General features: G+C 35.7%; 2 protein-coding genes, 1 long non-coding RNA gene and 1 pseudogene across 5 annotated transcripts; 2 read left to right on the plus strand and 2 right to left on the minus strand.

The window, feature by feature from the left end:
- The first annotated feature begins 327 nt into the window (after positions 1–327).
- Positions 328–11,319, plus strand: LOC120156651. 3 transcript variants are annotated; one of them, XM_039167948.1, is made up of 17 exons: positions 328–543; positions 1,425–1,523; positions 2,190–2,721; positions 2,789–3,068; positions 3,671–3,966; positions 5,195–5,377; positions 5,569–5,927; positions 6,018–6,327; positions 6,452–6,546; positions 6,685–6,744; positions 6,850–6,938; positions 7,600–8,163; positions 8,456–8,530; positions 8,800–8,870; positions 8,975–9,032; positions 9,923–10,196; positions 10,363–11,319. In XM_039167948.1, the coding sequence occupies exons 3-17, from the start codon at positions 2,306–2,308 to the stop codon at positions 10,968–10,970; spliced, it is 3,738 nt and encodes a 1,245-aa protein (XP_039023879.1). In that variant the 5' UTR covers positions 328–543; positions 1,425–1,523; positions 2,190–2,305; the 3' UTR covers positions 10,971–11,319. The 3 variants fall into 3 exon arrangements, with proteins under 3 accessions (XP_039023879.1, XP_039023877.1, XP_039023878.1); XM_039167946.1 differs by having other exon boundaries at positions 5,569–6,327; XM_039167947.1 differs by lacking the exon at positions 1,425–1,523 and having other exon boundaries at positions 5,569–6,327.
- An 88-nt stretch (positions 11,320–11,407) lies between these two features.
- On the plus strand, positions 11,408–12,426 carry LOC120156652. The gene is made up of 3 exons (XR_005519077.1): positions 11,408–11,862; positions 12,131–12,227; positions 12,310–12,426. It is a non-coding gene; the product is annotated as an uncharacterized LOC120156652 (long non-coding RNA).
- A 158-nt stretch (positions 12,427–12,584) lies between these two features.
- Positions 12,585–17,214, minus strand: LOC120156734 (annotated as a pseudogene).
- A 3,660-nt stretch (positions 17,215–20,874) lies between these two features.
- LOC120156603 (mitogen-activated protein kinase kinase 2-like) lies at positions 20,875–23,740 on the minus strand. The gene is made up of 8 exons (XM_039167902.1): positions 23,464–23,740; positions 23,280–23,364; positions 22,940–23,086; positions 22,166–22,390; positions 21,899–22,081; positions 21,565–21,788; positions 21,233–21,278; positions 20,875–21,139 (listed from the first exon to the last, which is right to left on the minus strand). Exons 1-8 carry the CDS (start codon positions 23,544–23,546, stop codon positions 21,050–21,052), a joined length of 1,083 nt encoding a protein of 360 aa, XP_039023833.1. The 5' UTR covers positions 23,547–23,740; the 3' UTR covers positions 20,875–21,049.
- Positions 23,741–23,750: the final 10 nt, after the last annotated feature.

Raw genomic sequence — 23,750 nt, forward strand, 5'->3', positions numbered from 1 at the left:
AAAGTCCAAATGTTATCTTTAATTAAAATGAAACTAAACTGAATCTTGTTAACTAGTGTTTTCTACATATATTTTTAAAAATAAATTACCTTTTTATAATTTTAATTAAATAAATTTGAATTAGCTAAAGATAATAATTTACTTAATATAATAATTTTAATATGTAAGACACTAGTCAATAAAATAATCCAATTAAGTTTCACAAAAGAAAGGGACATGGCCACGAGGTACAAGCTGTCTTAGGTTAGGAGCCGGCTCAACATCTTTATATTACCGAAAAGTCCCCCTTCAGAACTCGACACTTCCACATTCGAAGGACAAGAGCCATGGGCAAATTAGTCATTTAATCGAGCCAGATTTCATTGCCGATCAAAACACAGGCTCGCTTTCGACCTCCATGGCCATGTACGAACTTTCCACTTTCAGTTTCGAGCTTCGAATCAACCGCGTAAACCAAATTCGTGCCCGTAATTTAAAGAATCTAATTATCTTGCTAAATTAATTACGGCCTCCTCCATCACCTCTTCTCGCGATTCACCGAAGGTAGATTTTTACTTACATTATTGATCCCAAGCTTTAGGGTTTTCAATTCTTTGTTTATTTGATTTACTTTTATTTTCTAATTTTCGTTTTGATTTTATTGTTAGAGGTTTTCTTCAAATTTATATTAGTATTTATAATTTTTTTGTCAATTGTCGAGGATGGACGAATGAAGTATGATTTAGATGTGTAATCCAGGAATTATAGGATAAGTTGGTAGATTTTAAGCTTAGACTGGCTTTACTGTTTTAAATACAGCATTTCATTTGAGGAAGCTCGATTTTGCTGATTAGTCAAAAAAATGCAGAAATATTGAGGAATTTTACCGAGATGATATTTTGTTTTGTCTTGTTGTTGTCTGATCCAATATCGGCTTGGATTTAATTGAAGTAAGGAAAGTGAAGTTGAAGGCTATTATATTGTATCCTTGTGTCATGGTTAAAAATGTGAGCAATGTTGATAAGGAAATAATTAAAATGGGAATGCGGCTCTTACTGATTGCTCTGATCTAGAAGTTTCTTTCATTTGAAATCACATTGAGTTCAACCAGTTATATAATGTCGTTCTTCTTAAGTTATAATCTCAATGAAATGATATATATTTTATACATTATATTATATTGCATTATATATATACAGGCTATTGATCAGTTGGAGTGTTTAGCCAAATAAATGGCAGTGTTCTTCTGCTCGAGTCTGGTTACTGTGATGAAATTTATCTGGGACAACTTTTTTGAACTATGATTCTATCTTAAGTCATAATGTGTTAATGATATGGTTGTAAAAGGTTTAGCTACACATAAACCCTGATTTCTATTTTTGTATCATTTATACAATTCATGATTCTGGTTCTGATATGTTTGTTCTCCTACATGTGCACTGCAGAGATGGGCAAACAGCCTTAGTAGCAATTTTTATTTTGATGCATGAGAGGTGATTTTACATGGAGTAGTTATATAGTCTATAAACTTGTTTAAATAAAAGGTAAATTGAATGGGTGGTTCAATCACAATTTTATTTTATGTGGGTTTTACTGGCGAATGCCTTAAGGAAACTATTATGGTAGAATATCTATATTAAATGTAGTAGTAGACTATTAATGCAATGACTTCCTATGCATTAGAGAAAATATTACGCAAGATACCTTGTATTCACTGCTATCATTTATTGCATTTATGTGAAGTGCCTTTGCCATGTTACTTCTTTTACTAGTTTATATAATATAAAAAAAATTCCCTATATTGACTATGCATCCATTAATTATCTGGTCATTATTTAATCAAGCAAATTGATTGCTTTTCAACATGAATTGAAAATGTAAATGCGAGCTAGTGGAGTGCCCTCCTTTAACCTTTGGGAACTCCTACTGTCTAGTTACGGGACAATAAAAAGATTATTGGCACAGGCTGTGGAAGGTGATGAATGTCATCTTAGTTCTATGGCCTTTGAAAATTTCTTTATAACTACTATTGATTATTTTATGACTTAAATTTAATCTGCTACTTCTAGTTGTATTTTCTGTTCCTTTAAAAAAATGTATTTTTTGTTCGCATTATGCGTAAAACAGTGTGAATTTTGAGGTGGTATCAAGCATATTTGTTCCAATATATAATTTACTTGCTTATCCGTAGTTATTTTTCTCCTTTGCAGATAAGTTGTCCATTAAGAGTTTAGATCAGCCTTTATGTGCTGTTGTTCTACAATATTGTAATGCTCTGCTGTATTTATTGGCCTTGTCAAATTGTGGATTTGCAAAATCTGATGCAATGGCGATGTCCAGCAAGTTTGAGCTGTCTTCCGGTAGTCCAGACAGGCCACTGTATACAAGTGGGCAGCGTGGAGCTCTCTTAGCTGCTCAATTAGACAGATCAGGTAGCTTTCACGAGACCATGGAGAACCAGATTCTATCTTCTATGCCAAGTATGTCGAGAAGCAGTTCAGTAGCAGCCCAAGGAGATGTATCCAGCTTCTTCCAGTGTTTGCGTTTTGATCCCAAGGTGGTTGCTGCTGACCATAAGTCTAATCGTCAAGGAGACTTTAAACGGCACATTAATGTTGCTCTTGGCCTTTCTTCCGATGAATCTCCTACCCTTTTGTCAAAAGGCAAGCTCCTGCCTTCTCCTATTCCAGAAGAAATCAAACGAGTTAAGACTGGTCTGCGAGATTGTTCTGTCAAAGCAAGGTATTCTTTGTAAATTTTGTATTTTGGATCTAAGTTGTCATTGGTATTAAAGTGAATCAGTTAACAGGGAACGAGTGAAAACTTTCAATGAAGCCTTATCGGTATTCAACAAGTTTTTCCCAAGCATACCGTCTAAGAAGAGATCTCGATCAGAAAGCTTTTCTAATGACCGGCTTAATGCTTTGATATCTGGTGATCGGTCGGTATTGAGTCCTACTATTGGTAAGATGGGAATGCATAATAACTCCATTGCTGGAGGTCTTGAATTTGAACAGCAGAAGTCAGAAGAAAGGCCTAAAAGTGCTATTCCTAATAAACGTACTCGGACTTCTTTGGTGGATGTGAGGGTTTGTATCTGTGATATCTTCTATGTCTATGCATTTCTGTCATGATAATTTTTTGATTCCATATCTGCTGTTAAGCCTGATATCAGTTGTTTCGTAAACTTGAGCAATGCCTATCTTATGTGCTATATTCAAGTTTAATTTGGGATAAAAAAATGCCAAGTCCAAATGTAATTATCGTTGTCACTACTTCTTCTCTTGTTTCTTCTCTCTGGTGTTCCCTTCATGTTTCTACAATAGTAGATTTGTTTTCCATTTGTCACTGAATCCAAACTGCACTTCTTTCTTTTGATACAAGTCACTACTGGTGGTGGTGGGTTGTTTGTACTCTTTAATCTTCCTGTTCAATTGATTTCCTTTTGTATTTCTCATGGAGTTAGTACCTACGTGAGTGATAGGAAACCTGTTTCCTGTTACAAGATTCCTCATAACTTTCTCTTTTACACAAGCAGTAAGATCAATATGGTTTTTCATCTCAGTTTCTTGCACTTCTGCGTGGTTGTGACATTTTTGGTCTCATCTTGGTGCCAATTTGCATGTGGCTTTCCTTTTTTTGTGTCACTATCTCTTGAAGAAGAATTTAACATTTGTTCTAATGAATCTAGATGGATATGCGAAATAATGCTCTAGTCAGGCAGCCTGGTAATGCAGATAGATATAAGGAAATGCTCAGGGTTCCAAATAGTGGCTCAGTTCAGGGTGAAGACCAAACTTTATCAGGCAGTGTTGATGGATGGGAAAAGACAAAGATGAAAAAAAAGCGTTCTGGGATAAAAGCTGATGCATCTCCAAGTATGGTTTCAACTAAACTTGAAGGGCATCGAGAATCTAAACTGGGAATACAGCAAAGGGCTGTTTCTGATACTCGATCAAGGTTAAATAATGATGCCCATGGGTTTAGGTAGGTCTGCTGAAAGTACTATTATTATGCATGTGTCATATGGTAGTTATCTGAATCTGTTTTGCTCTTACTTTTGATTTTTGTTGAAGCATCCACCTGCGACACTCATGTCCGCCACTTGGATTAAATATTGACTATGTTCAATAGTTATTTAATGTGAAAACCATGCTTCTGATATAAATTTCTTCTTTAATTGGATCGGCTAGTTGAAATGGTTGGACCTAGGGACCTCATTGGTTCAACCTCCGGTGTGGTTTCAGAAACATTTGACTTAAGCCCAACGTAGTATAATTGATATTTCCAGTCCACTGCCAAGAGATTTGTGGGATTAAGGGACTTTAATTATTATGATGATGACAGTAGTTGGCTTTGTCAGTTTTCTGCTATAACATAATTTATCAGCTGGAAATGTATTCTTTCTTCCTCTGTTTTTATTACTATGCCGTGGAGGATTTACTGAATTAAGATGTCAAGCTTTTATTTTATTCCTTGAGTTTCCTTTTGTTTCCCATTCAAGTTGTTTAATTATTTCTGAGTTTCTTATTCTATTTTGAGCATGGTGTTAATGATAGTGCCAGGGTGAGTAACTATATATTTTTGGTAACTCTTTGTTCTTTCTTTAATGTTCATTTATTATTTGTACCCACGTTATATCATCCTATGCTATATTGCCCTTATTTGGCATGCTGTTTTGGTTGAGATCCACATCTTCTGAATGCATGATATGGGGATTTATATTAGGATGAAGTGCTTATGCCTTTAGTGCACAGGAAAACTAAACTAACCCCTTAAAGGTGCATTTACAGTTGCGAATATTTGCAGAGAAGTAGATGGTAGAGCCACTAAATTTTGTAAACTGCGTTTTTGAACTGAAAAGTAAACTATATGATTTAAGCCATCCTGAAAATAGTGTTTGAGTGGTAGAGTACTTTAGTCTTGATTTGACCTTTCCTTCAGATTAAGATCCAAGGACATGATTTTCAGACGCATAAAGAATGAATACTTGTTTGGGCCATTGTTACACTATAGCGGGATGTAATTTCCTTAATAGACGATCATAATGGTGGCTGTGCAGAAATTGTGTGATGGCTTTCTTTTTTGAAATTTCTTCAAACCTTCTATTTGGAGCATTTCGTGAACTGAACCTTCCTTTATATTTATTTTTTAACAAACAATTTGATGTCTCCTATTCTTTATTTTCTATTATTAAATATATAAATTGTTATAGGCCAGGAATTGCTAATGGATCTGTTGGAGTTGGAAAACCAGAAGGTATCTCGCAGCAGTCAGGTTTGGGTCCACGGTCATCTGTCCCTAGGACTGAACCGGATGCCAGTTCCCTTCTCAATGATAGGAGGGACCGTCCTGTTGGTCTTGATAGAGAGAAAGTGAATCTCAGAGCTGCTAACAAGTATTAATAATTTTCTTGATGAATATTTTGTCTTCTATTTTTATTGTTAATTTCATTGTTCAATTTGTATCTATAAAGCCTTTGTTTTTGTCATTTGGGCATCTTTATTTCAAGCACCTGGAGTACTTTTCCTTTTTGGGCCTTCCGTTTGTGTACTTATATGTATGTACCTTCTGGTCTGCAATGTGCAGGATGAGTGTTCGTGATGAGTTTAATTCAGCAAGTCCTACTTCAAGCACAAAAATGAATGCATCTATTTGCGGTCCACGATCAGGCACTGGAGTTGCACCAAAGTTGTTACCAGTTATTCATAGAGCAATGGCATCAAATGACTGGGAGCTTTCTCACTGTACAAATAAACCACCTACTCATGGTGGAGCTACTAATCGCAAACGCACAGCATCAGCTCGGTCTTCGTCACCACCTGTTGCCAACTGGGCCAGCCAGAGACCACAGAAGAGCTCCCGTACTGCAAGACGAACAAATATTGTTCCTATCATTTCAAGTAATGATGAAACTCCTTCACTGGATACTACGTCTGATATGGCAGGTAACGAGATTGGGTCAGGATTTGCTAGACGCTTCTCAAGCAGTTCTTCACAACAAATTAAACTAAAAGGTGATGCCTTATCTTCAGCAGCGCTTTCCGAAAGTGAGGAGTCTGGGGCTGCTGAAATCAAATCTAAAGAAAAGGTGAAAAGGTCTGATGAAATAGATGAGAAAGCTGGACAACAGAATGTTCGGAAAGTATCCACATTGGTCCTTCCATCAAGAAAAAATAAGTTGATGACTGGAGAAGATATTGGAGATGGTGTACGTCGACAAGGGAGAACAGGGCGGGGTATCAGTTCTACAAGGTCTCTTATGCCAATGACAGTTGAGAAGTTTGGCAATGTGAGAACTGCAAAACAGCTCAGAAGTGCCAGGCTTGGGTTGGACAAGACTGAAAGGTTAATATTTTCTTCCTACCTGACCATCTGTTACCTTTATTCTCCCATAATATTTCTTTTATTGTGGTTTGGTATCATTATTTTTCATGATTGAAATCTCATAGTCTGATGAATATTTTCTCAGCAAGGCTGGTCGGCCTCCAACTAGGAAGCTCACTGATCGCATGGCCTATGCACGCCAGAAGCATGCAGCAATGAATGCAGCTGCAGATGTTCTTGGTACTTGCATTTCAAACTAAGAAATTTCCCTGGATTCTTAAAATTTCCAAGCTTAGAAAAATTTTCAGAATTTCTAAACCTGTGATTACATATTTACATGTATATGGCTTCTAATTGCCTTTGGTACATTTTTCTTAGTTGGTTCCGAGGATGGACATGAAGAGTTGGTGGCTGCTGTCAATGCTCTTATTGGTTCTGGTAGTGTCTTCTGAAATATTTGGACTTTTTTTTTGGTCAAAGTTTTTCTATTTTTATTTGGTTCAAAATTTCCTCTCGCATTGGTTGATTGTACTTTTGTTTCAGCCCATGCATCTCCCAACCCCTTTTGGAGGCAGATGGATCCTTTTCTTGGTTTCATATCTGATGCAGATATTGCCTATTTGAAGCAGCAGGTATTGATACCCTTTAATGTATTCTGTTTTTTTTTAAAGAAAATTATTGGAAAATATTCTTGGATTAAATCTTTTATTGAAATGCTTGATATGAATTATTAGTTGCAATTTGTCTGTTTTAGGCCAGGGTGGGTTATTTCTTTTCAACAAGGTATGGGAAAGGGGAATTGACCCTAGATCTTCACCCTTCATTGCCTCTAGGACAGGCATGGGTTGTTGACAATATTTATATTGTCATTAAGTTTTGACCAAAAAGGCATGAGATAAATAAGTTCCTCTGGCTTGCTGATTATGTTAGCATTGATGGCTGTTGAACCACGTGATTGAATTTCAAGAATTCATATTCTTATTTTGTTTTGGCATGTGATCCTAAAGTCTATCTTTCAAATTTGTTCATTTTAACATTAAAAATCATAAGCGTTATCTTCAACCACATATCTTCGAACAATACAGCACCTTGTAAAAAAAAGAAAAGAAGAGAAGATAGCACTATGCCTAAACCTTTTTTGAAAGTAGTATTTTTATTGAATAGGTAAAAGTACCTTGTTTCTTATTGAACTTGCATCAATTGTTTTGGTTTCATTCTAATTGAAGTTTGAAACTCGAACACATCTTTTTTCACAAATACTTTGGTCTCTCTAAACTCTTTCATGTCTTTTAGGGAAATTATGAACTCACAAGACTGGGAACGACACCATTTCCTTCTATTGCAGACGATTGTAGTTCCATCTCCAATGGATGTGGACTGCTTGAACAGGAAAGAGATGGCAGAATTGCTGCTAAAACATCAACTGATGAAATTCTTTTGGTTACTAGGGACAATAATGTGATCCCCCTGTGTCAGAGATTTTTAGCAGCTCTAATTCCTGAAGATGATAGTGACAGTGGAAATGAAGACCCCCAACTCAACATATATGGAACTAGATTCCAGATGGATGGGGAATTGGGATCTAATGGTTTAAGTCATATTGTTAATTTCCAATCTACTGGGCATGCTTCTTTTAATGGTTATAGGACATCTGAGTGGCCAGAATACGATACTCCTGAAATTGATAACTTGGGAACCACAGGAATCTGCTCAACTTTTAGTCATTCCCTGAATGGCAGTTTTCCAGACAAATCAATGCCTGATATAGTTTGTTCAGAATTTCAGTATGAGAGAGTGAAGATAAATGAGAAACTCCTTTTGGAGGCTCAAAGTATCGGAATTTTCTTAGAATCGATGGTTGGTCTTCTTCTACTTGAATATTTATGTTAAATGCTGCATTTGGAAATTATTTCTCTTGCTCTCTTTGTTGTTTCAAAATGAATATCGTGATCTAGCAATCTGGTCATTTCCACTGTTATCGGAATGGTTGGTTGTCAAATAGTGCATGTCTGTCCGGTGCATCTTCTCATTATCTTGAAAGCGTCTTTATTCTTCCCATTGTTATGCTTGTCTGTCGGGTTTTTTCTGTTTCATCCCTGGCATTAAGTTTGTTAATGTATTTAACCTTAAGTATTTCACTCTTTCTCAGCCTGACATAACGCAGATGGACGATGATGAAATCTGTGATGACATTAGTAAGCTAGAGGAGAAGCTCAATGAACAGGTAATTATTCAAAGGAATTATCTAGGCTCCAATATGCAATCTTCTATTTACATTTTCTTGTTTTCTCCACACTTCTCAGTATTGTTTCAACTCTTTATTTTATGATAATTGCCTTTAGAAATTCAACGATTTCTAACCTTCTATGCTTCGCTACTATGTTAATTGTTGAACTCCTATAAAAAAAAAATGTTAATTGTTGAACTGTCCATCATAAAGTTCAAAATTTGTTATGAGAAGTTCATTTTATAATTTTGTTGTGAATGCAATAGGTTTCAAGGAAGAAAGGCTTGCTTGATAAACTATTGAAAGTTGCCTCAGAAACAAGAACACTTCAGGAGAAGTATTGTTTTATCCTTTCTCTCCATATAGTTTTGTATCCATTTTCCTTTTAACATAAAGTCATTGGTGCCTAGTGTGTGTATAAACATTTCATTTTTGTTATAGGGAATTTGAACAAAATGCTCTTGACAAGCTTGTTACTATGGCTTATGAAAAGTACATGGTAATTCTCTTAACACCCAGTCTCCTTTTTGTTTTGGTTTTCATTTGCCCACACCCATAATGACAATGTTTAATATCGTTTAATATCTTGAATGCACAGAACCAAGTTGGTACAAAAGCACTTTAACATAAGGATATAGAAACCAATCTTTAGTCTAGAATGAAGTAAGGATTTCAAGGAAATAATTTTCTGGGTGGACTAAAACTAACAAAGAAAGAAAAAAAAAGATGGAAATTGGTGTGATGACAATATTGTTAACGCCAAACAACTCAAAGTTGGTAAAAATATTCTGTCACAGGAGTTAATTACCTCCTATTGGGTAGTTCAAACTCCTTATAGTATTCAAATGGTAAAGAGACTGCATCTCAAGATAGTTCCAAAAATTCTTTTGGCTGTTATTTGAGTTCAAGTGGATAATGCTTCTCCAGTTCTCGTTATCTTATACCTGAAATCTGTGACAACCATGAGTGTCATGTGGTTGAAAAACTGAGGCAGTGTACTTTCCTCCCCCCCTTCCTGGTATACATGCTTGTTTAGATTTTCTTAAAATCCTTCTGAAGAATTTGGCCATCAGAACTTTTGCTGATAATTGAAGATGGTTTAAATGCTAAGAATTGAAATGGTAGTCATGGCTTTTTGGTGCAAAACTTATATATAAGTGGGACATTCTCTCAAATTTAAGTTTGCCTATAGTTTTTCTCCTCTAGAGCTTCTTACCATGGTGGATAAATTCTCTCTGTTCGCATTACAGCTTTATATTTTCCTTTGAGGATTTTTAAGTATCGAAAAGTTGGGCTGTTAATTATCCTAGTTATCATGCTATACACTGACATATTATGATATCTTTCTGGTGTTTTATTTTTGACAATTTATTAATAATCTTTTTGTAGAGTTGTTGGGGTCCTAATGCTACTGGTGGGAAGAGTTCAAGTAACAAAATGATCAAGCAAGCTGCCTTAACATTTGTTAGACGGACATTAGATCGATATCATAAATTTGAAGATACAGGCAAGAGCTGCTTCGATGAGCCCATGCTAAGGGACATTTTCCTTTCTGGATCTTCCCGGCTAAATGGTGCACGATTAGTAGATACTCCTACAGATAGTGAACCTGGGAAGCCTTGTGCCAACAGCTCCACCCATTATCTGGAAGGTAGAACTTCAGGTATTTACTTTGATGCTTATAGAGAAGCTGAGAGCGGACACTTTAACTCCCTCCATTCTAGTTGTATCTGTTCATGTGTGTTTGATCCCATGTAATGTGATTGATTTTCTGTAAAATGTTATTCATGTACACCTTGTTGCCGTCTTCTTACACACTACTCTGGCAGGTCAAAATGGGGATAGCTATGCTGTTGATCTGCTTCCACCCAAAAATCGGTTATCCGACAAAACTACTGTTAGAGATGACTCATGGTCTAACAGGGTGAAAAAGAGAGAGTTATTGCTGGAGGATGTAGTTGCTGTTACTGGTGCTTCTAGTGCCCAGCCAGGCATTGGAAGTTCTTTGTCGAGCAGTACAAAAGGAAAGAGGAGTGAGAGAGACACAGATGGAAAGGGACTTGGTAGAGAGGTTTTATGTAGAAATGGAACTAATAAGATTGGTCGACCAGTATCCAATGCTAAGGGGGAAAGGAAATTAAAAATAAAGCCTAAGCAGAAAACAACTCAACTATCTGTTTCTGTGAACGACATTCTTGGCGAGATGTCGGAGCTACCGAAACCATCAACCTCCATATCAAAGTCAAATGAGATAACTACCAATAATAATGCCAAAGAAAAAGATGATTTTGGCCTGGATGCGTTGGATGACTTGCAGCTACCAGGACAAGATTTGGGTTCATGGTTAAACATTGATGATGATGGATTACAAGATGATGACTTCATGGGCCTTGAAATTCCCATGGATGATCTTTCTGACTTGAATATGATGGTTTGAGTTGTTTTCTTTGTATAGTCTTGTTCATTATACCGTTGACAAACAAAAACACAATCATTGCCATCAAGAGATTACTGTTACGTGGATAGTTGTTTTGCTGTCCGGTCCACAATTAGGTTACATAGATTCTTTATAGGCTCCTCCAGAAGTTGATTTTCAAGTGAACCCATTTGGATGTCTTGAATTTTTCTCTTAAGTTGATGACTTCGACTGTAAAGATCTTTTGTTCCTACAAGTTAGTACGTCTTAGCAAAAATGTATCCTGGCTGTAGCCTTTACAAATCAGAGAGTAATGCTCAGATTGTACATACATTTATATTCCCAATAAAATTAGTTTTTTTGTTCAATATAATACCTTATAAATGTAAGCATATAAGATTCTCCGGTCTTTATTTTCACTTGCCAACTGCATCTGCTTGTCAAAGTTGCTTGGGGTAAGACTGTTCAATTCAATAATTTGTTATGTGTTTACAATTAGAAAAGATGATTGTGGTACTGACTGGGAACTATTAATTTTGTATTTTTCCTGCCTTATTACTGAAGTTGCAGGTTCTCACTTCAATAATCTCAGGAACTGGGTAAGATCTTTATCAGATGCATTTATTACCCTCGTACTGAAAGGTTGTTGCATCAAATTTCGGCTTCCTTTCACCGTGTTTCTAGGGCACTGACTTCTTACCGTGTTACTAATATTAGTTTATGTTTTAAGTCATTATTTGTAATCAATTTTGCGTTGCATTCCTTGCTCCTTTATCTTTCTCTATCCATCTCTCTTTGTTAGAAATCTACAATGTGTGCAGGTAACAGTGCCGTCTTTGATTTCATGATCGAGAGAACTATTGAGTGCTAGAATGCCATCTGCCATGTACTGATGAACCTGCATGCCGCCAAGGTAACCTTTGTTCTAGTCTTGACTATAAACTTCTCCATGCATTTTGTATTTGTGTTTATAAATCTGCTGCAAGAAGACAATCTATTCTGGGGATTGATTTGACACACGCTTGGAAATATAAACTCATAAATGTTTACCTTGAGATACTTCTTTATTGAAATGCAGGTACCTTACAACCAATGACATCTGGGCTATATTTTGCATTTTTTGTGATTGTTAAGTTTTTTTTTCTTTTGGTTACTGAATTAGAAGTCATGTACTTTGGTAGCTGCAATTGTTCAACATGGAATTATGCCAATTATGGAGATTCAAGGGCAGCTCTCTGCAATGTAAAACTTGCATGCCATTGTAGCGTTGACAACAACGTAAGGATTTCTACCCCGTACTGGACACTAATTATAATGCCATTGATGAATGTTCATATTACCTCTTTTACAGCATGATTAGAATATGGGCATGCTGGGAATCAGGGATAGAAGTTGCAGGAAGCAAAGTAATACTGTACATACGAATTTAGCATAAAAAATATGACCCGAAAAACTGTAGTCAATAAGGAATTTTATTCTTTGGTGCATCTGGAGACAAAGGAATGAATCCATGTTCCTCGCCCATCCCTTTGCCTATATAAGTAGAAGCCGGGTTAGCTTCAATTCTTGCCGGTATGGACATTTAATCAAGCTCGAGCCAAAGCATCGAGAAAACAACGATAGCAATTATCGGCCAGTGTACATGACAGACATTTATACATTATTATAGACTTAATGATCAACACTAAGACTGTTGGTAGATTAAGCATCCAAATGAACACGCACCAATTTAGGTAACATCATTTTAATACAAAGGACCCTTCTTCAGCAAGTAATACAACTATGTTTAATTCTCGATGACATGTGATGACATTACTATTCGATTGCGAACCAAATCGCTTCAAATGCACACAAGCGCAGCAAAGTGTTCCTCCCAAACACATACTTTCAAATGCCAGAGCAACCACAAGGCTCAATATAACAAAGTTTAAAGACCACAGGCGTTGACATACCAGAGGTTCTTCTAAGGGGTTGCAAGTTGTGCACCTGCACTGCTGAAGTAGGATGAGAGGTCCACTTCCACATCGTCGTACATCTTCACGAACGGCAGTTCCTGGATTCAGATTGAAAAGCGTATATGTTAAGGCTCTATCGGTATCCATTGACTCAACAACAATTGGGACCAGGCCACAAATCGATGCCGATATTTACTTACCAGTAGTTCAGGAGCAGACTTTCTTTCCTTTGGGTCTTTCTGGAGGCTGTAATTGGTAAAAGAAACAATAGCTTAGCTTCATGACACACAAGTTCAAGCAATTCCATAAAGTCAAGGTAATGAAAATAACTTCACATGCATTAAACATAATCCTTACCATGCAGAAATAAAAGAGCAGAACTCTGGCGAAAATTGATCTGAAGGTACACAAGGTGCTGGTCCTTCAACAATATGTTCCATAAGTTCATAAAGGCTCGTCCATTCTTCGCCTGCTCAGGAGGCGAATATGGGAATTTGCCGGTTGCACACTCGAGCAACACTATCCCCAAGCTCCAAATGTCGGCGTCAACACCATAACTGCTTCCACAAATTCTCTCAGGCTACAAAAGAAACAAATAGCATAAATTAAAAAGCTAATGAGCTCTGAACAAGTAAAATACAGACACCACAAATTACTTACAGACATATAGTTGTATGTGCCAACAAAAGTGTTGGCTAGTCCTAAGTAACTTGTCAGTTCTGCACTCTCGCCGAAGTCGGTGATCTTAACTTCCCCCCTGTGATTTATTAACAACTTCGATGGCTTTATGTCTCGATGGATAACATGTACTTCGTGATGAAGATAAATCAAGCCCTTGAGCGTCTGCATTAAAGAGAAGAATTTCAAATTGCCAATCAGAACACATCTAAGAACAACCTATAATTAATTTGATGCACAAACGTACCGACCTGTTTACAGATTGCGGCAAGATAGGGTTCTGGAATCGATTTAACCTTCTTCAGAAAGCTGCAAGGGATCCACCATCCATATACTCCAAGATGTTTGACATGACACCATCCTTATAGGAAGACGAATAATGAACAACAACAAATGGACATCGAGACGATTGAATCGATCTCCATTTTCTTGCAATTTGGCTGTGAACAGACTCCTCAATATCCATTTCAATGATCTGTTATAAGAATGCTGTTAGAACTCAAAACTTACATATGGAGGTAAAACATTTAACTTCATTACCATTGAGGTGATACATGTAAAGTTGTGGAAATATTGTTGACAGAACAGAAGTTATTCCTTAAACCCTGTTCTTAGATGGAATAGGCTATATTACCTTTAATGCAAAAAGTTGGCGAGTCCATTTGTGTTGAACCAATTGCACAGTTGAACTATAACCTTTACTGATAACTTTAATCACATCCAAATCTTGTGATGATATGACAACAGGAACCTGAGGACAAGGAGGAGGAGGACAATCAACAGGAGCAGGACGAGGAGGAGGAACAGGAGCAGGACGAGGAGGAGGAAGAGGAAGAACAAGACGACGACGAGGAGCAGAACGACGAGGAGGAGGAGCAAGAGGAGCAGGACGAGGAGGAACAGGAGCAGGACGAGGGGGATATAGATTTTGTATGAGCTTGGATGGGGTGGATACGAATTTCGAGCGACAAACATGCTTAACAGCTTCATCATCCCAAATCAAATCATTCCACCACTCTATTTCTCCTATAATCTTCTGCAATAGATTTGCACTTCCCAAGTCAAACGGAAGTTGCCTCAACAATTGGCACTTGGATACTTCAATCTCCAACAGAGAAGGAAAGCAACTTGACGATGGACAAATGCGTTTCAGATTTAGCAGGCGAGTCAAATAAATGGTTTTCAACCGGGGGAATGCCATTTCATCACTTGTAACTTCCTTAAGCGCCTCACAGTCGAAAATTTTAAGAATCTCGAGGTTTCTAGCATAAGCAAGGGCATTAAGGTTCAACAACAGAGGGCAAACTCCTATGCTTACCTTACTAAGGTTGCCAACCTTACAGCCTGCTGATACTTTGAACTCTTTGAGTGACTGCAACGAAATGTCTCAAGACTTTCGAGATTACTTACCTCTTCTGTAAAATGTAGCGAAATCAAGCCATTGCATTCCATGACTGTTAATTTCCTAATGCAACTCCTTAAAATGTAGGATTGCAGAATTTTTTCCAGGGAAGGGGCGCAGAATATGGTGATGCATATTTTATTTATGTGATTCAAACACTCCAACGCTTCTAAAAAGTCGATTTCGTCGTAAGGCAGACTTTCCACCGAACCGAAGTGCTCATCGACTCCGTTGATTTTACTATAAACTTGCAAAAGTAAAAGATTAGATATCACCTCCTTTGGAATCCATTTAAGATTCGTAGTATAATCCAACAGCAAACACCTGAGGTTTCTCAAATTTCCAATGTCAGTAGGCAACTTTTCTATGCTTGTCAATGACAAATTAAGATATTTCAAAGTTTTCGCATTTCCAATATTGGAAGGTAACTCAACTAAGCTTCTGTTACCTGACAAATCCAAAACTTTCAAAACCGGCATAGAATCGAAGAATCTGTCGGGAAAAGATATTATCTCTCCATCTCTTAAGAGCAAAGTTGTAAGATAAGGGCAAGATGGTGAGCGACTTATGTTCACTTTGGTAATGATACAACCAAACAAGGAAATCCAGTTTGCCACTTCCCATTTTCGGAGTTCTCGATCGGTAAGCCTTCCGCTTTTAGCGACCAAAACCTTGTTCTTCTTTCTTCCTTGATCCCGGGCCAACCACAGGGCCATGTGACGGAATATGTCATGCATTCTAACACATTGCTTAGATTCATCAGTTTCAAGTAAATAAGCAGACTTTAAAGCATCAACTATAAAGCCTCCATGATCACAAGGATTTGATCCATCTAAGAAACCTTCTCCTACCCAGAGATCGATAAGTTCATCGATCCTAATGTTATAGTCCTCAGGGAATAGAGAACAATACAGAAAGCAGTTTTGTTCTTTGGCTTCTTTCAAGTTATCATAGCTAAACTTGAGAAGAGGAAACACATGACCTCCCATTCCTGCAATCTCTGATGGATGAGTATGTAACAGCTCGATCGTATGACGCCATTGTCGGGGATTGTCTAAACCAGCCATGGCTCTTGCAAAAGTGAGGAGAGCAAGTGGCAACCCTCTACATTTCCTAGCAAACGTATTCGCCAACTCCGAGAGATCGGCATCGCTACTTAGGACACTTTCGCCTACAGTCATCCTAAACAAACTCAATGCCTCCTCTGGTGGTAAACACTTGACTTCAATCGTCTCATGAGCTGTGCTGAAAAAGTTTAAGTACAACCGCAGTGATCGGGTTGTGAATATTACTTTGGACTGGTTCGGATAACCGGGCAGTTGATGCCGAGTCTTATGAGATCAAAGGGTTCCCATACATTGTCCAGTAAAAACACAAACTTGTTGCGTTTCAAAACTCTAAATATTTCGGCCCTTTCTCGTCCTCGCCTGACTGGTTCCATATCTCATCAGGTCTGTCCAGTTTCTTCCTAATCAACTCTTGAATTTTCTGTATGTAACCCTCTCCTGTAGGCACCATGGCCCAAATGACAACATCAAAATCATGGCTTCTCCTATGGAATTCATTGCAAACTTTCTTCAAAAGGGTCGTCTTCCCAACACCGCCTTGTCCACATAATCTAATGATTCCAACATTTTCATTCTCAATTGCTTCCCATACCTTCTCAACTGCAGAGTCTAAACCAACAGTGTTCTCCAATGGCCACTCAGGCATTAGAAGACGGTTACGTGGTGGCTTAAAAACAATGGCGGATTCTGAGTAGAAACGCTCCGCCTTATGCAGAAGCTCCTTCACGGAATCCATCTTCTTAACGACTCGCTTCCCGATCTTGTAGGTGGACTTCAGGTTCCTGGGGCAGCAATCTCCAACACATTTGTTTCGAAGTTCATCGTCGCCTTGTTGAATAATTATGTTCACTTCTCCGAGCGTGGCTTCTGCAAGTGTCAGCCATAGCTCCACGTCCTCCGTGCGTCTCAGTCGTAGTTGTTGTTCGAGGGCTTCCACCTTCGCCCGCACATCGCGTCGGCGGTGGTCGAGTGCTTCACTTCCGGCTTCCAAGTTGAGCAGATTTTCTTTCAGATGGTGTATGTAGGCCACATGTCTGGCACTACAATGCCACAAGCGGGTTCCAATGTCCAATATGGGGCTCAAGAAATCCATGAGTGTTCTTTCATCTAAAAAAAATCATAAAGCTTGTAAAAGGTTAGAACAAAAAGATGAGGCTAAGGAGAAGAAACCTTTTACTTTTTGGCTACTTGATGACCGTTGTGAAAAAAGCAGGTACTGGGTCTTCGTCAATGGCTGGGCCATGTACATATTTTTACCCGTCATCAACTCTGGTTACAGGGATAGATTATGTTGAACAAATCTACTCTCACCAACAAATTATTATGAAACTGAAGTTTGTTTTTACTTTCATTAAGTGAATTAAAATATTACCCTATGCCATTCATTTATTTTTATTTTGTAAACTGTTTATAAAATTAAAATATAATTCACCTCCAATGTACGGAATAGTTTCGATTAACAACGTGGGTGATCAAGGGCTAAATTGACGAGATAATATTGTGAAAAAATAAATTCACAATATAATACGTTTAAACAATTAATTACTGAGATAGGATGTTTGTTACACCATGACGACCTTAGAGAAAGTTGTTTCGATGGTCTGCTTGCATGATGGACAGATTCCATTTCCTAGTCAAACACTTTTTATTTTTCATATTTAATATTTATTCCATTATTATTTCCTCTCACATTTCCACATTCAATTATTATATTTAAAGATTTGGACAGATTCCTTTTCCTAGTCAAACACTTTTCATATTTAATATTTCTTCCACTATAATTTCTCTAGTTAATCAAGTGGGTTTTACAAGGCATTATTACTTGAATTTTATCAGATCGATTAACGTAAATTCGAAGAATTAATTGCTGAAATGGGGCGATTGCTACAGTGATCTTTATATCGGATTGAATTTTATCTAATATGTTAAATGATTATATCGGGTCTAATTTTAAATAGATCCATTATGTTTTTTTAATAATATTTAAGTTCATTATTATTAATATTTAATGATTTGATATTTAATGATTTAGTAATGATTATTAATAATGATTTATTATTAATATTTAATAATTTGATACTAATGATTTAGTAATGATTACTAATAATGATTTATTATTAACATTTAATTATTTGATACTAATGATTTAATAATACGTAAGAAAGTATCGATACTTTTAAAAGAAATAGGTAAATAACCTATCGAAAGTATCGACACCTGACATAAAAGTATCGACGCTATGGTAATTATATCGATTAAATATAAATAACATAAAACTATTGATTTTTGAACCCTAAACCCTAAAAGAAATAGGTAAATAATTTATCGAAAGTATCGACACCTGACATAAAAGTATTGACATTTGGGTAATTATATCTATTAAATATAAATAACATAAAACTATTGATTTTGCGAACACTAAATCCTAAATTTTATCAATCATAAACAATAAGTTTTATATTTAGGATTTAGGGTTTAGGGTTTTCAACAACAAAAAATTTTAAGGTTTAGGGTTTAGATTTTAGAGTTTAAGGTTTTTAACAACAACCAAAATATTTTAGGGTTTAGGATTCACAAAATCAATAGTTTTATGTTATTTATATTTAATAGATATAATTACCCAAGTATCGATACTTTTATGTCAGGTGTCGATACTTTCGATAGGTTATTTACCTATTTCTTTTAATAGTATCGATACTTTCTTATATTTTAGGGTTAATAAAATTTAGTATTCATGGTTTAGGGTTTTAAACATAAACCAAAATATTTTAGGGTTTAGAGTTTAAGGTTCAAAATCAATAGTTTTATGTTATTTATATTTAATTGATACAATTACCCAAGTGTCGATGCTTTACTTTCGATATGTTATTTACCTATTTCTTTTAAAAGTATCGATACTTTCTTACGTATTATTAAATCATTAGTATCAAATCATTAAATATTAATAATAAATTATTATTAGTAATTATTACTAAATCATTAGTATCAAATCATTAAATATTAATAATAAATCATTATTAGTAATCATTACTAAATTATTAAATGTCAAAGCATTAAATATTAATAATAATAAAATTAAATATTATTAAAAAAATAATAGATCTATTTAAAATTTGATCCGATATAATCGATTAACATATTAGATAAAATTCGATCCGATATAATCGATTAACATATTAGATAAAATTGATCTGATATAAAGATCACTGTAGCAATCGCCCAATTTCAACAATTAATTCTTTGAATTTACGTTAATCGATCCGATAAAAATCACGTAATAATGCCTTGTAAACCCCACTTGATTAACTAGAGAAATTATAGTGGAAGAAATATTAAATATGAAAAGTGTTTGACTAGGAAATGGAATCTGTCCAAATCTTTAAATATAATAATTGAATGTGGAAATGAGAGGAAATAATAATGGAATAAATATTAAAAATGAAAAATGAAAAGTGCTTGACTAGGAAATGGAATCTGTCCATTATGCAAGCAGACCATAGAAACAACTTTCTCTAAGGTCGCCCAGCATACATGGCGACCTTCCTAGTAGCAAATACCCTATCTCATCAATCTCATCAATTAATTGTTCAAACGGATTATACGGTGAATTTATTTTTTCTACAACATTATCTTGTCAATTTAGCAAGGGCTTTTGTCACCATTGTTTTTTTAGTGGAAAAAACACAGTATTGGCCCTTTTTTATTGACTTTCGAAATGGTTTTCTTTTATTCAATTATTAAAATATCACTCTCGATCTGTAAGTGTAAATTTTTATTTACAAAATTTTACAACATAATATTTCTATAAATTTATATTTATTTTTTATAAGAATTATTTATGTATTAATTTATAATATTAATGATTTGTAATATTAAAGAATTCAATTCTGAACGCAAGATTTATTAAAAGACACCAATTCTGAACATCGTGAGATGTGCTTTAACATTCCAAAAAGATTTTTCAAAATATCTTTCTAAAGGGTGATTTTATAGGTATTCAGTCGTATCTAGTCAAAAACCGATCGATTACAATTCATTTTATAAACCGCGCTTTGTAAAATAAAATATTTTTTAACTTAATAATGATTTGGACAAGGAAGAAGAGAAGACTATGGACCATCTCTTTAAACAGTGCCATTTTGCAAGGGCTACCTGGCTTGGTTCGTATCTCTCGATCAGAATCGAGAGATTCTAATAGGAGGGCATCGTTTGTTGTGAGCTTCAACCAGCTCTTTCAGAAATTCAATCGCTCCTCATACTACCGTCCGCAAGGAAGTCTACAACTGGTTAAAGCAGCAGCTAAACATATCATATCCTTATTACGATTCAAGCACATGCAGCCATGCACTATTATGCGCCCCATAACCTTGACATAATAAAAGCCGCCAGAAACTCGAATAGCAAATGAAAATTTTCACTTTCCGTTATCTAATTCGGTACAATTCCGATTTCAGGAAGTTCAGAAAACTGTTCTTGAATATATGATAGCATTACCTTACAATTACTAAAAACCGACACGCAGCAATAAGCCATAACTCACACTGTGTCCTTAGGCACATTTTGGTGCTTAAATTTGGGCATCATCATCCAGCTACTCAGTAAGTCCCACACTGTTGTCCCAATGACAACTACAAATCATCCAAGCTTACTTCTTTTAAGCCTAACTGATAATTTATTCTGTCCAAACTCTGCGAAAGAGGTGTGTCAGCTTCCCTAATAAAATATTAATTACAACTCACATGAATGGCTTGCTTATGTTAGAATTTTCATGTTTTTTTCCTCATTTAGTTAATTTATTTTTCTAGCGTCTAAGGTTCCAAATACAAGAAAAGTATTTTTTTATTCTAAATAAACATAAACCTTGAGAATTACATAACTGTGATCAATCCCACATCAAAGCATGTCAAAATTAAATTCTAAAGGATGGGTTATCGAATATTATAGAGCAAGCTCAAATGATAAAATTACAATATCAAGCATGGACATACCACATAAACTCTAAAGTGTTGCGAGTGGTGATCCAGCATCGTTGAAGTAAGATGTGAGATCAGCATTCGAGTTATCGTACATGCTCAAGAAAGGCAAATCCTGTAATCGCATGTGAAGCAGATATTTAATCAATTCTTTACAGCTTGAAAATAATGGAGACAAAAAAAAGAAGAAATCAAGATATTTGCATACCAGCAGTTCCTGGGCTGATTTTCTCTCATTTGGGTCTTTCTTTAAACTGCCATGGATAAATGAAAAGGCAATTAAAAAATAAAAACAAAAAACCCAGATTGGGCTTGGAAAAATTGTACAATCGAACATGTTATAAAATCCTCTTGAAAGAAAAATATACCAATTGCAGAGACTATCATTCTAGTAATGAAGGAAATCGATAAATGATCTCCTTTGACAGATTACCAATTTGAAGAGAACTTTACCTTAATACAAAACTTGCCAACTCTGAGCACAAAAATATTGTAGAACATAAGGCAAGTGTATCAAGTAATTCAAAACATGATCTTTACCATGCAGAGATAAATGAGCAAAACTCAGGAGAAAATTGGTTTGAGGGTGCACAAGGTGGTGGTTGTTCAACAATTTGTTCCATGAGCTCATAAAAATTTGCCCACCCTGCTTCCTGATCAGGTGGGGAATATGGGAACTGACCAGTTGCACACTCGAGCAACACAAGTCCCAAACTCCAAATGTCACTTTTATTGCCATAATTGCCACCAATAATTCTCTCAGGCTAGAAAAGAAGCAAATAGACAGTAAAAGACTAATAAATTTTGAACAAATAAGAATAACGTAGAACTTAGCACCTAAAAGAACATTATTTTGGTAAACTAAATTACTTACAGACATATAGTTGTATGTGCCAACAAAAGTGTTTGCTAACCCTGAGGTACTCGTCATTATTGCACTCACACCAAAGTCAGTGATTTTGACTTCTCCTCTATGATTTATTAACAAGTTGGATGGCTTTAAATCGCGGTGGATAATGTGTTTTTCATGATGAAGATACATCAGACCCTTGAGCACCTGGCATTAATGAGAAGAATTTAACACTGCATACCATAACATTTGGTATAAACAATAATTGATTCGAAGTTCAAATTTACAAACCTGCTTACATATCATAGCAAGATAGGGTTCAGGGATTGATTTAACCTTTCTCAGAAAGTCTGCTAAGGATCCACCATCCATATACTCTAAGATGATTGAAATGCAACCATTGTTATAGAAAGACTGATAACAAACAACAACATATGGACACTGGGAGGACTGATTTATTTTCAATTCCTTTGCAATCTGCTTCCGAGATGACTCCTCAATATTCATTTGAATAACCTAACAAAAAAAGAAATGTCAGAAATTAAGAGTTGCGAGGACAAAACTTAGATGATAATTGATAAACTAAGAACTCATTTCTATTGTTAAGCTTTTTCTTGGCTAGCTCCAATATTTAAAAAGAAACAACAAAATCTGTTTAGAAGAATGGCTTCAATTAAAGAAAGAAAGTCTGAACATGCTTCATTAATTCTTAGTTTATCCAACAACAGTTGCATTTCTATAACAGGAGATTGATCATAATACATTTGGCAACCAAGATTAAAGAGAGATTCTTTGTTATCATTATTATGATGAAATCTATCAATAAGTTTCCAAGGAACCAAAGCCCTGACTTGAGTTGACACAAAGTAAAATGATAATGTACGAACAATAATTGAAGTTACAGTTCTGCAACCTAGAGAGGTTCCAACTTCACAACATGTAATTTCATGACAGTATGTTGTGTTTGAAGAGCAACTAATTCTAGCTTAACTAAAGAACATACATCAGAACATTCTAACAGAAAAAATATACACAAAGTGTTAAACTTGAAACATGGAGATGTACCTTCAATGCAAAAAACTGGCCAGTCCATTTGTGTTGGACCAGTTGCACAATTCCACCATTACCCTTGCCTATAACTTTTATGGCATCTAGATCTTCTAAACTCAGTTGATTATCATTGTCAGCTTCCGATGGCTTAATAGGCGGAGGCTAAAACCAAAAGCACACACAAAATTAAGATCTTCGAAGCATGAAATTTAATAAAATAAAAATCAAACAGTTTTATTGAATTTGGTAATATCTATTTAACCAAGATCATTCTAGTGATACATAAAGAGTAAAAAAAAAACTCCGAACAACGAAAAAAACATCAAAGATGAAATATGAAAATGAAAATTCTTACAGCTTCAGGTTCGGATTGAGAGACAATTCGAACACCGTCCTTGTTGACGAGGAGATCGCCGTCTTTGAATGTGCCGCTTTCGGTTCTGCCATGAAAAAAATTCATAACAAAAATCAAATTTTTAAAAACGGAAAGCAGAAACATTGAATGAGTGGACGTAATAATTAATTAAATTAATCATTACAGAAATTTGGAGAAGGAGATCTCGTCTGCAGGAGGGAGAGAAAGCTTCAAATTAGGGATTGAAATTCCCTTTCCCTTCATCATCTTCTCTTTCGGGCTTATTGGACGGAAATCAGCTCTCGCTAAGCGTTAGGGCTTCCAGTTTTAACTCGACTTTGTTAACGAAATCTTCTCCAACATTTATCAACTCAACGCTATTTAATAAGATTTCCTTTTTCGAATAATAATTTTCGGGGTAAGTTATATCTGCTTGCTCCTTACCGTTGCCGACGGATGTGATCTAAGTCA

The sequence above is a fragment of the Hibiscus syriacus genome, unplaced genomic scaffold (genome assembly GCF_006381635.1).
Source record: "Hibiscus syriacus cultivar Baekdansim isolate YM2019G1 unplaced genomic scaffold, ASM638163v2 tig00111234_pilon, whole genome shotgun sequence".
NCBI classification, from domain to species: domain Eukaryota; kingdom Viridiplantae; phylum Streptophyta; class Magnoliopsida; order Malvales; family Malvaceae; genus Hibiscus; species Hibiscus syriacus.

Bases quoted from the DNA above. Each gene is read 5' to 3' on its own strand.
- LOC120156651 (XM_039167946.1), top strand. From the start codon at position 2,306: ATGGCGATGTCCAGCAAGTTTGAGCTGTCTTCCGGTAGTCCAGACAGG. The intron at 5,378-5,568 runs GTATTAATAATT...TGCAATGTGCAG, and splicing joins AATCTCAGAGCTGCTAACAA to GATGAGTGTTCGTGATGAGT. The intron at 8,871-8,974 runs GTATTGTTTTAT...TTTTTGTTATAG, and splicing joins ACAAGAACACTTCAGGAGAA to GGAATTTGAACAAAATGCTC.
- LOC120156603 (XM_039167902.1), bottom strand. From the start codon at position 23,546: ATGATGAAGGGAAAGGGAATTTCAATCCCTAATTTGAAGCTTTCTCTC. The intron at 23,087-23,279 runs GTAAGAATTTTC...TTTTGGTTTTAG, and splicing joins CTCAATCCGAACCTGAAGCT to CCTCCGCCTATTAAGCCATC. The intron at 22,391-22,939 runs GTACATCTCCAT...TTTTTTTGTTAG, and splicing joins GCCAGTTTTTTGCATTGAAG to GTTATTCAAATGAATATTGA.